At 43.5% G+C, this 12518-nt stretch overlaps 2 protein-coding genes across 4 annotated transcripts in view; one reads left to right on the top strand and one right to left on the bottom strand.

Moving 5' to 3' along the window:
* The first annotated feature begins 139 nt into the window (after window positions 1–139).
* On the top strand, window positions 140–9003 carry KIF20A (kinesin family member 20A). 2 transcript variants are annotated; one of them, XM_037801096.1, is made up of 19 exons: window positions 140–560; window positions 1024–1209; window positions 2369–2458; window positions 2559–2678; window positions 3378–3516; window positions 3640–3827; window positions 3914–4046; window positions 4226–4420; window positions 4526–4637; window positions 4726–4794; window positions 5003–5146; window positions 5296–5461; window positions 5573–5737; window positions 5870–6009; window positions 6135–6237; window positions 6547–6745; window positions 7208–7299; window positions 7527–7664; window positions 8251–9003. In XM_037801096.1, exons 2-19 carry the CDS (start codon window positions 1045–1047, stop codon window positions 8569–8571), a joined length of 2679 nt encoding a protein of 892 aa, XP_037657024.1. In that variant the 5' UTR covers window positions 140–560; window positions 1024–1044; the 3' UTR covers window positions 8572–9003. The 2 variants fall into 2 exon arrangements, with proteins under 2 accessions (XP_037657024.1, XP_037657025.1); XM_037801097.1 differs by lacking the exon at window positions 140–560 and adding an exon at window positions 601–757.
* Window positions 9004–9294: 291 nt separating this feature from the next.
* CDC23 (cell division cycle 23) overlaps window positions 9295–12518 on the bottom strand; it is a 54328-nt gene continuing 51104 nt past the window's right edge. For both annotated transcript variants that reach the window (XM_037801745.1, XM_037801746.1), the window contains 6 exons: window positions 12298–12417; window positions 11868–11943; window positions 11476–11537; window positions 10689–10767; window positions 10491–10610; window positions 9295–10281 (listed from right to left, as the gene is read on the bottom strand). In XM_037801745.1, coding sequence (XP_037657673.1) covers window positions 10111–10281; window positions 10491–10610; window positions 10689–10767; window positions 11476–11537; window positions 11868–11943; window positions 12298–12417 — 628 coding nt within the window. In that variant the 3' untranslated portion in view covers window positions 9295–10110. The remainder of the gene's footprint in view (window positions 10282–10490; window positions 10611–10688; window positions 10768–11475; window positions 11538–11867; window positions 11944–12297; window positions 12418–12518) is intronic.

The following is a 12518-nucleotide window of genomic DNA, read 5'->3' on the forward strand; positions in this document are numbered from 1 at the left end:
CCGGGGAACTCTGGGAAATAGAGTATGGGCGTTTGTTCGCGATGGCTCCTGGGAAATGTAGGTTTTGTTTTATTTTTTTCTCCGCCCCCCCCCCCCCCCCCCCCCACTTCATCCCTTCCACTACGGACCTTGCACCTTAAACGAACTTTCTTGTGCGCTCCTGGGAAAGGAGCGTTGCTAAGTAAGGACGGGGATGGCAAATGAAGCCCCAGGCTTCTTGGGAAAGAAGTGTCTAGGGTTCAAGATAAAGGGTTAAGCCGGACGAATTCGAGGCGACTCAACTCCAAATTCCCGACAGTTGGTAACCCAGACCTGCCTGAGGGTGAAGAGGTCAAGCAGAAGCAAACGGTCTTCTTGTTTCGCCCGCCCCCTTTCTTTGCGCTGATTGGTAGCCTCAGGCTTTTCTGTCTGATTGGCCAAGGGAACGCAGCGCGTAATTTAAAACAATGTATCAGTAACAAAGCTGCACCTCGTGGGCGGAGTTGTGCTCCAGACGGCAGGTTTGGGAGCTGAGTGTGAGTGAGCCAGTACCGGAGGGGGAACGAGTGTCGCGGCTTCGGGTAAGTGTGCTGCTGTGTTGGAGCCCGGGTTATCAGCTCTTGCCTTCGTGGAACGGCTTTCAGAAGGGGGAACCGCCGCCATCTCTTTTTTTCTTAAAACCTCTGCCTTCGCGGTGGGTCTGAGGAAGAGGTTGGAAAAGGACTCTGGGGATCCTGACCTTGGATTCTGCCCATGCGCCATAGCACCGAAGAGCGAGGTACCCTATTTGCGGCGTGGCCTTCTGGTTTTGGAGCTGGATCTCTTCGTTCCTGTTCGAGGTTGGAAATGCTGCCTCAAACGGGATTAAAAAATTAGCTCCTCCTCTCATCCCCTTCCCCTCTGCCAGTATTTGGAAGGAAAAAGAAACAGGAATTCAGGCAGGCGAACCATTTGTCCTAGGGCAAGGGAATTGCTTCTTACCTAGAATTTGCAACGCCTTCTGTCCTTAAAGTTTCTCCTCCCTACCCACTCTTGTCCCTTTAGACCAAAGCTGTCCCTGCTGTCATGTCACAAGGGATCCTTTCTCCACCAGCGGGCTTGCTGTCGGATGAGGAAGTGGCTGTCTCCCCTATGTTTGAGTCCACAGCTGCAGATTTAGGGTCTGTGATACGCAAGGACCTGCTGTCAGACTGTTCTGTCATCTCTGCCTTCCTGGAGGACAAGCAACAGGTAAACTTGTTGAGGAGTGACTTGGGGTAAGAAAGTGAGATCCCCAGCCTACTAACTGTCCAATGCAGAATGGTATGAGGTCAAAAACTAGCAATCCTGAGGTTCTGAGAGAGCAATTCAAAATTAAGGATAATGATCTGTCAAAAATGTAGAGTTAGTATTAGCATTGCATTAATAAAATAGCATCATGTTCCTCCCAGTCCTGTTAAATAATTTGCACAAGGTCATAGTGCCATTAAATAGGTGAAATGTACACTCAGGTTTTAATAATATCAAGCACTGTTCCTATTTATTGTGCCTTTCTTTTTGCTAGGCCAGCATTTCTTAACTACAGTATTATTGATATTTGGGGCTGGATAATTCTTTGTTGTGGGGGGCTATCTTGTACATATAAGACATTCAGCAGAATTCCAGACCTCAACCCACTGGATGCCAGTAACACCAACCAGTCGTGACCAAAAAAAAATGTCAGACATTGCTAAATGTCCCCCAGAACCAGGGGTGGTGGGGGTGGTGATGTTTGCCCTGGTAGACAACCACTGTACTAGACAGGCCCTATATTAAACACTTAACATACATTGTCACATTTTGTCTTCAGAAGTCTTCTCTCTTATGGAGAAGGGCAGGATCCTTGATGATATCACTCACTGTGAACTATCAGAGCCTCTTAAATTTCCTGGGCCATAGTAGGCACTCTCTAAATATCTGTTGAATGAATGAGCTGGGTGCTATTATTAATCTCATTCTACAGATGAAGAAAACTGAGGCAGAGAGAATTTAAAGAACTTGATCAAGGTCTCATAGTTATTAAGTGATGGAATTAGGACTCAAATTCAGGTTTGTCTGCCTCTATGTACTTAACTGCTGTGCTTTGTCATAATAACACATTGTGATTTTCATACCAGACAACCTATTCTAACAGAGATAATCAGTGTGGCCACTGACATTTGCAGGATTCTGATGAGACAGGGAAGAGTGAAAGAGTAGTGAGAAAGTTCATATGAGTTGGAATGATTGTGGAAGCAGAGTAACTACAGAGACTTTTGGGGTGGAATGGGGTAGCACTAGCATGATTCCTATGAACTGTGCTATGTTTGCCCATCTGCTCGGAGGTCAGTACTGTGATAATCTGTTGGTTCAGGCTGAAATTCTGCCACAGGTTCCATCTGAGGATAGTACAGAGAAGGTGAAAGTATTCCTGAGGATCAGGCCCTTGTTACCTTCAGAATTGGAACGACAGGAAGATCAGGTGAGTGTCTCAGGAGGAAGGGCTCAAGATAGAATGATGTAACACAGAAGTCCTCCCCAGGAATGCTTCCTTCTCTGACAACTGTTTCCCCCTTCCACAGGGCTGTGTCCGCATTGAGAATGGGGAGACCCTTGTTCTACAGGCACCCAAGGACTCCTTTGCCCTGAAGAGCAATGAGCGAGGAATTGGACAGGCTACCCACAAGTTCACCTTTTCCCAGGTATGAAGGTACTGGACTGTGAACAAGGGACCAGCATCTAGGGGCAACTTCATTTCCTCTCTAGAAAGAAAACGTCTCTACTTTATTGTGAGATCCTAAGGTGTGTGTTTATATGTGGGTCACTCCCTCTCTGTATGTATGTATGTCTATGTGTATATATTCATGTATGCATATGCATATATATAAAGACATATATACATGTACATACATACACACGTGCACATCTACAATTTGGGTGGCACTGTTATGTGCTAGTTACTGTCTGAAGTACTTTATATGCATTAATTTATGGCTCTGATTGCTATCATTATTATTATTATTATTTCTGTTTTCCTGACAAGGATACCGTGGCTCAATGAAGTAACATATATTATTACTCTCATGGAGCGAGCCAGTGATAGAGCTAGGACTTGGATGCAGATCCTTCCATTTCTAAAGCTCATTGTGACCATTAAACTGCCCCGTTGTGTAGCACTGCACTTAGTGCACAGCATTCCATACATATTTGTTGATTTGGATGAAAGATGGACTAGCAGAGAATGGTTGAGTCATCAATATTTAGGGAGAAGCTTGAGGCACTTCAGAAAGAAGCTGTTTGAAGTTGTCTCCAGAGCCAGTCACCCAGGAATGGGGAATATATCTGCACAAGAGGAGAGTGGGAGGTGAAGCGTGGGCAGGACTCACTGGCTTTGTCTCTAGATCTTTGGGCCAGAAGTGGGACAGGCATCCTTCTTCAACCTAACTGTAAAGGAGATGGTAAAGGATGTACTCAAAGGGCAGAACTGGCTCATCTACACATATGGAGTCACCAACTCAGGGAAAACCCACACAATTCAAGGTGAGTAGAAAAACCTAATAGAATTGCTGACTGGCCTGTGGGGTGTTAACTTTGCCTTTTGATGTTCTGAGTTGGGGCAAGAAAGGCACTTGCCTCAGCTCTCCACCTTTCATATTCCTCCAGGTACCATCAAGGATGGAGGGATCCTGCCCCGGTCCCTGGCTCTGATCTTCAATAGTCTCCAAGGCCAATTTCATCCAGTACCTGATCTGAAGCCCTTGCTCTCCAATGAGGTAATATGGCTAGACAGCAAGCAGATCAGGCAGGAAGAAATGAAGAAGCTGGCCCTGCTAAATGGAGGCTTCCAAGAGGTAAAGTGTTGATGTCCATGGAGGCAAGGGTGGGGGAACAAATCTCTGCAAAATTTTATGCTTATCTCCTCTCTGGGCCCGTCCAGGAAGAGCTGTCCACTTCCCTGAAACGGAGCGTCTACATTGAAAATCTGCAGATGGGTACCAGCACCAGCTTTGATAGTGGCATTGCTGGACTCTCCTCCAGCAGTCAATTTACCAGTAGTAGCCAGCTGGATGGTATGTACCATGATTAGTCTCTGCACCAGGTAACAGTAGGAACCTACTTTCTGCCCCAACAGCTGCCAGAGGTGCAGACCAGAGGTTGGCAGCCTGGGTTCTGCCTTCCAAATCCCTACAGGCCAAAAGGGAGATGGACTGCTCTAAATTAATGCCCTGTACATTGGCTTCTTCCCCAGAAACAAGTGAACGATGGGCACAGCCAGACACGGCCCCGGTAAGTGTCCCAGCAGACATCCGCTTCTCCATCTGGATCTCCTTCTTTGAGATCTACAATGAGATGATCTATGACCTGTTAGAACCAACTAGCCAGCAGCGCAAGAGGCAGACTCTGCGGCTGTGTGAAGATCAGAATGGCAATCCCTATGTGAAAGGTATGGGGAAGCACAGGAGCTGGCATGAACCCTGGAAGGCGTTTGGGGAGAAACTAGGAAGAGGTGAGTGCTCCCGTCTTATGCCCTTTTCTCCTTTGGCCTCAGACCTCAATTGGATTCATGTTAACGATGCTGAGGAGGCCTGGAAACTCCTGAAAGTGGGTCGTAAGAACCAGAGCTTTGCCAGCACCCACCTGAATCAGAATTCCAGCCGCAGGTGAGTCAACCCTTCATTATTTTCCAGGAAACAAGTCCTTCATCCAGCCATGGAAGGTATACAGTGACTTTTTTTTCTTAACTTTTAGTCACAGCATCTTCTCAATCCGGATCCTACACCTTCAGGGGGAAGGGGATATAGTCCCCAAGATCAGCGAGTAAGTTTTTCTGTTTAGAAATTTGGGCTTCTAGGCCATAAATGTAGTGTGTGGGAAGTCCTCAGAGGAATTACCTGTATTCGTTCCTATGTTCCCCTTCCTTGGGTACAGAGATTCTGGCGGGCCCGTCCCTCTCTAGAACTACATGAAGGGCTAGAAAGTTCATAACATGTGGGGTCCTTAAATCAGATCCTGTCCATCATTCTAGGCTGTCACTCTGTGATCTGGCTGGCTCAGAGCGCTGCAAAGATCAAAAAAGTGGCGAGCGGCTGAAGGAAGCAGGAAACATTAACACTTCTCTGCACACCTTGGGCCGCTGTATTGCTGTGCTGCGACAAAACCAGCAGAACCGGTAAGCTCTTGACTGCAAGCTGTAAGCTGGGCTGGCCTGGAGCTCTACAATTTACTAAGAGACTTTCTCAGCACCACCGAGGACAGTGCTGGGATACCCCAAGGGTTGGAGTTCTGCTCACAGCTCTATTCTCTCTGATTCCCTGCCAGGTCAAAGCAGAACCTGGTTCCCTTCCGTGACAGCAAGTTGACTCGAGTGTTCCAAGCCTTCTTCACGGGCCGAGGCCGCTCCTGTATGATTGTCAATGTGAATCCCTGTGCATCTACCTATGATGAAACCCTTCATGTGGCCAAGTTCTCAGCCATTGCCAGCCAGGTGAGATGCTGGAGATATGGTAGTTATGCTCACTTTGGGTTGGTACCCTTGTTTCAAGAAACTACAAGGGACTAATTACGGGAACAATTAAGATGTTTTTTCCTGCTCTAGCTTGTCCATGTCCCGCATGTGCAACTGGGATTCCCATCCCTGCATTCATTCATCAAGGAACACAGTCTACAAGCATCCCCCAGCTTAGAGACAGGGTCTAAGCCAGAAGCAGGCCTTGATGAAGACATTGAAAATGAAGCTGACATCTCCATGTATGGCAAGGAGGTGAGAATGCAAGGAGGCTTTGGTGCAACAGCTTGAGGGCTACACATTTTCCATGCTGCCTTCTAGGTGGGCCAGTGCCTTTTTTGGGACATGGACATCTGATGACCTCTGACCTGTGTGTCCTCCCCATAGGAGCTCCTACAGGTGGTGGAAGCCATGAAAGTACTGCTTTTGAAAGAACGACAGGAAAAGTTGCAGCTGGAAATGCAGCTCCGTGATGAAATTTGCAATGAGATGGTGGAGCAGATGCAACAGCGGGAACAGTGGTGCAGGTGATGGCTGAGTGATCCCTTTTGCTCTGTCACCTGAACAAGGGAGTGGGGGGTAGGGATTGGGATGGAATTGCGCCTCAAAGTCTGTCCTCGGAATCTTCACTTACTTCTTTTCTTTCTGACAGTGAACATTTGGACACTCAGAAGGAACTGCTGGAGGAAATGTATGAAGAGAAACTAAAGATCCTCAAGGAGTCACTGACAACTTTTTACCAAGAAGAACTTCAGGTGAGTTGTCCTGAACCAACCCTCAACTAGCTTCTCAGATTCCTATCACCAGTTTGCCTAAGGTGAGCAAGATTTTATTAACTCTGGTAAGGACAAGTGTAACCCACTTTCCTCTCTATTCCACCTAGTGCTTTGTATTTGTTCAATCTGTCTTGTGAATTGAGTTTAGTTGGCCAGGAAATGGGATGAGTGCTAACAAACAGGCTTTCAAGGCTTGGTATCCGGAAATTTTGCTTATTTGTTCAGTCATCTATTCCTGCAGTGTTTGTCTGAGTCTGGATGGAACTATGCTCTCTGCTTCCCTCTTAGGAGCGAGATGAAAAGATTGACGAGCTAGAAGCCCTCTTGCAGGAAGCCAGACAGCAGCCAGTGACCCACCCACAATCAGGATCTGAATTGTCCCTACGGCGGTCTCAACGGTTGGCAGCTTCTAACTCTACCCATCAGCTCCAGGAAGTTAAAGCTAAACTGGAACAGTGCAAAGCAGAGCTGAACTTCACCACTGAAGGTGAGGACGGAGAGAAAGCAAGGGAGCATGACAGTGGTTCAGGGTAGAAACTTTGGATTAGTATCTTATAGGTTTCCATTTAAAGAGAGTCTTTAATGATTTCTTAAAATTCATCTTCACAGGAGTTCTCATAGATTTAGCTCCCCCATCATAATTGAGGTATAAATTACATATGGTAAAATGCACAAATCTTAAACAGCTCAATGGATTTTGACATATGTATGCACTCATCTCATGCCACTTAGAACAAGATACAGAACATTTTCATAATCCCAGAAGTTTCCCTTGTTTTCAAGTCTAACATTACTTACTCAACTTCTAGCTACATTCCTTTGACTTTTCACTCTAGGATGCATGTGGCTTTTTTATATTTGCTGCAGACTACTATTAACTCAGTTAAAGAGTATGTCAGTCCAAGGCTAGAAAGCCTACATATTTAAGTCTTCTCTTTCCTCCCCTCAGAGCTACGGAAGTATCAGAAAATGTTAGAACCACCACCCTCAGCCAAGCCCTTTACCACTGATGTGGACAAGAAGCTAGAGGAGGGCCAGAAGGTGATTACCTTTCTCTGTTACTAAAACTCTTACTCAGGACAATTTTCAACACTTAATCCCTGGTTTGTGTGAGGATGGGACGTTTTTTGCCCTTGGTCCTCAAGAGTGGCTATTTCTTCGGCTATTATAGCCTTTCTATTTTTATTTCTCTTCAAATGGCTACTTGACTCCTCCAGATCACTATTTTAGTTGATCTTAGCCACAATCTGATTCCTATTCCTTTTCAGAATATAAGGCTACTGCGAACAGAACTTCAGAAACTTGGTGAGTCTCTTCAAACAGCAGAAAGAGCATGTTGCCACAGCACTGGGGCAGGGAAACTTCGCCAAGCCTTGACCACTTGTGATGACATCTTAATCAAACAGGTTAGAGCAACCTATATACTCCCTTCTCCCCCATCCAGCCTACTCCAATGTATATTTGAGGAGAATGAGAAGAGAAAGGTAAAGATTTTTAGGTGATCTTATGGTGTGTAGGTGGGGGAGGGGAGAGATATTCCTACTCTTTGATAAGCATTTACCAGGCACTCTGCTAAATGATTTATAGGCACTTCTTCTGTCATAACAATCCTAGGGAGGCAGATACTATCATATTTCATCTCAGATGTCACTGATTGTAAGGTGCATCCTGACTCCAGAGATGTTAAAATGTAAAATAAAATGTACGTCTTAGACAAGATTAAATACAGCACTTAATTTGATAACCTAAACCTAAAGGCTTTTGAAGGTTAAGTAATTTATTCAAGTTCATTCCACCTTACCTTTTAAAAATGTCATTCTCTTTAGTGCTGTTTATGTTTGGGTCTCAAAGAAAATACCCCCTATTCAATTATAAGCTTTGATCTTAAAGGGATAATCTTTATCCCTTGCATGGCATGTATTATCTTGCCCCCTTGTTTCCTAATATACCAGATGGAAATATATTTTTTATAACTTTATTGATTTTCCTTAGGACCAAACCCTGGCTGAACTGCAGAATAACATGATGCTAGTAAAACTGGACCTTCGGAAGAAGGCAGCATGCATTGCTGAGCAGTATCATACTGTGCTAAAACTCCAAGGCCAGGCTTCTTCTGTCAAAAAGCGCCTTGGTGCCAACCAGGAAAACCAGCAACCAAACCAGCAACCCCCAGGGAAGAAACCATTCCTTCGAAACTTACTTCCCCGAACACCCACCTGCCAAAGCTCAACAGACTGCAGCCCTTATGCCCGGATTCTGCGTTCACGACGCACCCCTTTACTCAAATCTGGGCCTTTTGGCAAAAAATACTAAGGCTATGGGAAAGGAGAGAGCAATCATTGCCCTGAGGTGGGTAAGCTGCTCAACATAAGTAGCAGCTCTCTTTTAAGCTTTACCCTATACCTGGAACTCTATCCAAAATGTAATACTTGGATACTAGTTGGTTTTCCCCTTTTGTAATATAATCACCTATATAATCTCACATTTTTTACTTATATGGTTTCTATGCACACAAAAAAGTTATATTAAATAAAGATATTGTTTTTAAATATGAATTCTAAATTTGGCAAAATCATTAAATCAAATTATAAAAGGGGCAGAAAGATTGAGAATAAAACACCATTTGGAACCCACAGGAACCCTTGTATAGGAATGGCAGCGGAAATCAGTAACTTGTAGAGCTTGCCTAAGAAGGCTTGGTAAAAAATGAATGCAAGGGGCTTTAGATTTTCTAAACCTTCCTTAATATAAAATGAAGTGTCATACATTAGGCAGTAAATGGGAAACAAACATGTTCCTGGAAAAAGAAAAAAGGAAGGCTGGCCCTGACTCAGAATGATCCATAGCATCTGCTGTACAAATTCATGACAGCTGATATTATAGTCATAGCATACATATTACCTCCTACTGAACTCACATGTACAGGCCTGAAGCCCTCCTAGAGCACAGCAAGAATGATTTCCTTTACCTTGTCTAGTTAGGTGAAGACTGAGAAAAAGTATTCTGTTGGAGATAGGGGGAAAAAAGCCCAGACAATCATATCAAAAACTTTTATTAAAACAGACCACCCTAGGTGTTTATTCTCAGTTTGTACAGTCATACAAGTTATCATTTTCAAATGTCCAGAAAATTATTTATATTCCTGTCTCCTTGTTTTGCTTTGGTAGAGGGATAGTTATGCCATGGAAAACATCTTTTGTCCTCAGTGCCATCAGCAGTTCCATACTTAAGATTCTTTTTGCCCTTCTTTCATTCAACTCCAATAAATTACTTTAAATTTGAAAGCTTCTAGAAGGATCCTTCTCAAAACTGTGTTTTGGAAGAATGTCTCCCTAGGGTAAATGTATAGTTTCACTCTTTAAACCTAATTTCTGACATCCAAATAAGAGCCATGCTCAGCGAATCCAAGGAGGTCATGGCTATCCAGTGCCCTGACCTCCTGAGGTATCCCGTATCCCTAGCCAGCAGAGGATAGAGTGGCAGATCTTTCTCCCTTTCTTGCCTCTAAAGAAATCCCCTCCTACTCAAAGCAGCACTAAAACTTTCTTCCTGTGGCATTTCCTGTACTAAAATGTTGTAAAAGGGATGTTTGGGTGTGGAGGGGAAACGGGTCTGGGAAGAAGGCCAACATCTATAGCCATTCTCTGAACAGAAGAGAGACAGAAGTACTTTTAACTGGCAAAAGACTGTCTAATTCTGCCAGGATCCGTCTGTTAGCCTGCCTCTCAAGATGATTCTATAAAGCATCCCCAAGGAGCTGTTTTCATCTGTTGAAGAATAGACATGACTTTTCCCTATATGGAGGTAAGGCTTAAAATGGGTTTAGCAATGTGTTGGCTTGAAAGTAGCCAACTAAGGTGTGACTGAAGACAGGTTGAGTGGAGAAACTCTCCGTGTGGGAGTGTTGTTAGCAGACAAGGAAGCAGGAAGGAAAAAGGGAGCAGGTATCTCAGTGCTGGGAGTCTCGCCCTGGTTCCGAAGCTGCAGGATTTGCCGGAGCAAGGCCTTACCTTCTTCCCGGGTCTGAAACAAAGTCAGGTAATTGTTTAACAATATGGTCAAGATTATTCTAAAATTGGTTTTTTAAAACAATGATTTATAAATTCCATAGATCAAGGCAGCCTGTACACATACATACCTACATATCCATCTCCCATCCCCAGATCATGGTAAAGATCATATATTCTAGCCTAAAATCTAAACAAACCATTTAATAAAGAACTGATACTCACATCATTGAATGCACAACACTTTTGGGCACAAGCTGAAGCTTCATCCCACAGCTTACACTTAAAATAATACTGGGCCAGATAGCGGAAAGCAGTGCTCTCCTCCAAGTGTTCCACTATTTCCTAGATAGGGAAAGCAGGAATAACTGAACTGGTAAGAACAAGATCAGTAACCCAATTCCCATGCTCATGATAACATACCCCACAGGAATATATATCTTGGATATATTTGATGTAACACTGGGCAGCCTGTTCTGACTCGGTCAACTGTTCATGAAGCCTACAAAAGAAATTGGTCTTTAAGTACAAAACAGATCTGAAGGCAAGCTAGCAGTAAACAGTAAAACAAAATTAAGACCAAAAAAATAACAATACACAGACAAGTACAAATTGTGACAAAAATGGCATACTAGGCCCAAGAACAGTATTAGTTCCCAGCAAATATGATGGCTATTGTTATAAAAGCTTAGAACCCTTATTCTGCTACTGGTGATGGAGGGAGATTTAGTAAATACTTAATATGGGAAATATACCTCTGCAAAAATTCTCTAATAACACCTAGAATGAGATTTTAAAAGATACCAAGCAACTCAGATTTTTTTCTGAGAATCCAGAAAAGAACTAGCAAGAATAAAATCATGTTTAGGAACTCCCTCTTTGTCTACTATTTATGAGTTATTCCTAATTTTCCTTGTCCTTATTAGAAGCAGATCAATACTTAAAGTAGTTTTCCTCACGTGGAAATTTAATCTCATTTCTTTCCTCAGTTCATTTTTGATCCCTTGCCTCATAAGAAAATAAAACCCCCTTCAAAGAAAAGTTCCATTCTCTAGAATCTAGCTGGCTAAATTCCCAGACCAGCATTCAAAAATCCTGCTATATCCCACATTCACTTAGGCTGATGGCTGGGAGGCTCTAGAGCATACAGGACCCACCATGCCAGAAAAGCCAACAGAAATAGCAATAGCATTTCATTCTTTTCACTCACTTTGCCAGTTTCACCAGAGCCATTTTCTCCACATCTCCCACAGCATATGCTCTCCAATAACACTGTCAAAAAAATAAACTGGTCACTTTAACCATTACTTGATGTACCATGACTCATAAAAGATCAGACTATGCGAGTTTTCCCAAAGTCCAGACTTTCAGAATGCAAAAGCATCTATTCAGTTTTCACTAGTGCTAGTAGGCCCAGGCTACATGATGAAAATTCCTGCTGATGATTTCAGCCCAGCTTTGCTTTCCCTATGTATCTATAAATGTTCAGAGATTATTGTGCCAACTGATTGGAATGAAGGAAAAATTACAGCACAGATAGCCCAACCTTCATCCAAACAGCAGATTTCCATGCAAATTCACCAGGACCAAATATCAGGTTACCTTTTTGGCTTCCACAAGTTGATTGAGTTTCTCATAACATTCTCCTAAAGCAACTAGCATACGAGAATCATTGGGCCTGAGAGAGAAGAGGAACACGCAGTCTGAGCAAAGACTTTCACAGTAACTAAAGTCTTCTCTTGAGGAACCACCACCACCACTATTTCAAATCTATGCAAGGACTAGGCTGTGATTCAATGTATCATACAATTATACTACTTTGTTCCCAATCATACTATTAATCAATTAGTGAAATAAATTGACTAAATTTATTAACTGACTAAATAAAAATGTCCAAATAGCGTACAGTAAGTTTAAACTCTTGTCTCAAAGAGTCAAAACCATTCACTGTAATTTTTCAGCAGCTACCAAATGAAAAAGAAACTTCTCAGCCCTTTCCACTCCAAACACACTACCAAGTGGCCAGACTTACCGAAGCTGGTGGGCCCGTCTATAATAATAAAGACAGTAAAATGGCATCTTGAGGATTTCATAGGTCTGCCCAAGGCCATACCAGGCTCTGTAGTCCCGCTTGTTGACCTCAATGGCATGTCTAAGAAATGGAAAAGAGAGACTGATAAGAGGGCAGAATCAAGGTTAACAACTTAAAGGCTCCCACAGAGGCTCCTAACATCACAGTGATGTGCTCCATCT

This window comes from Choloepus didactylus, chromosome 13 (genome assembly GCF_015220235.1).
Source record: "Choloepus didactylus isolate mChoDid1 chromosome 13, mChoDid1.pri, whole genome shotgun sequence".
Lineage (NCBI taxonomy): Eukaryota > Metazoa > Chordata > Mammalia > Pilosa > Megalonychidae > Choloepus > Choloepus didactylus.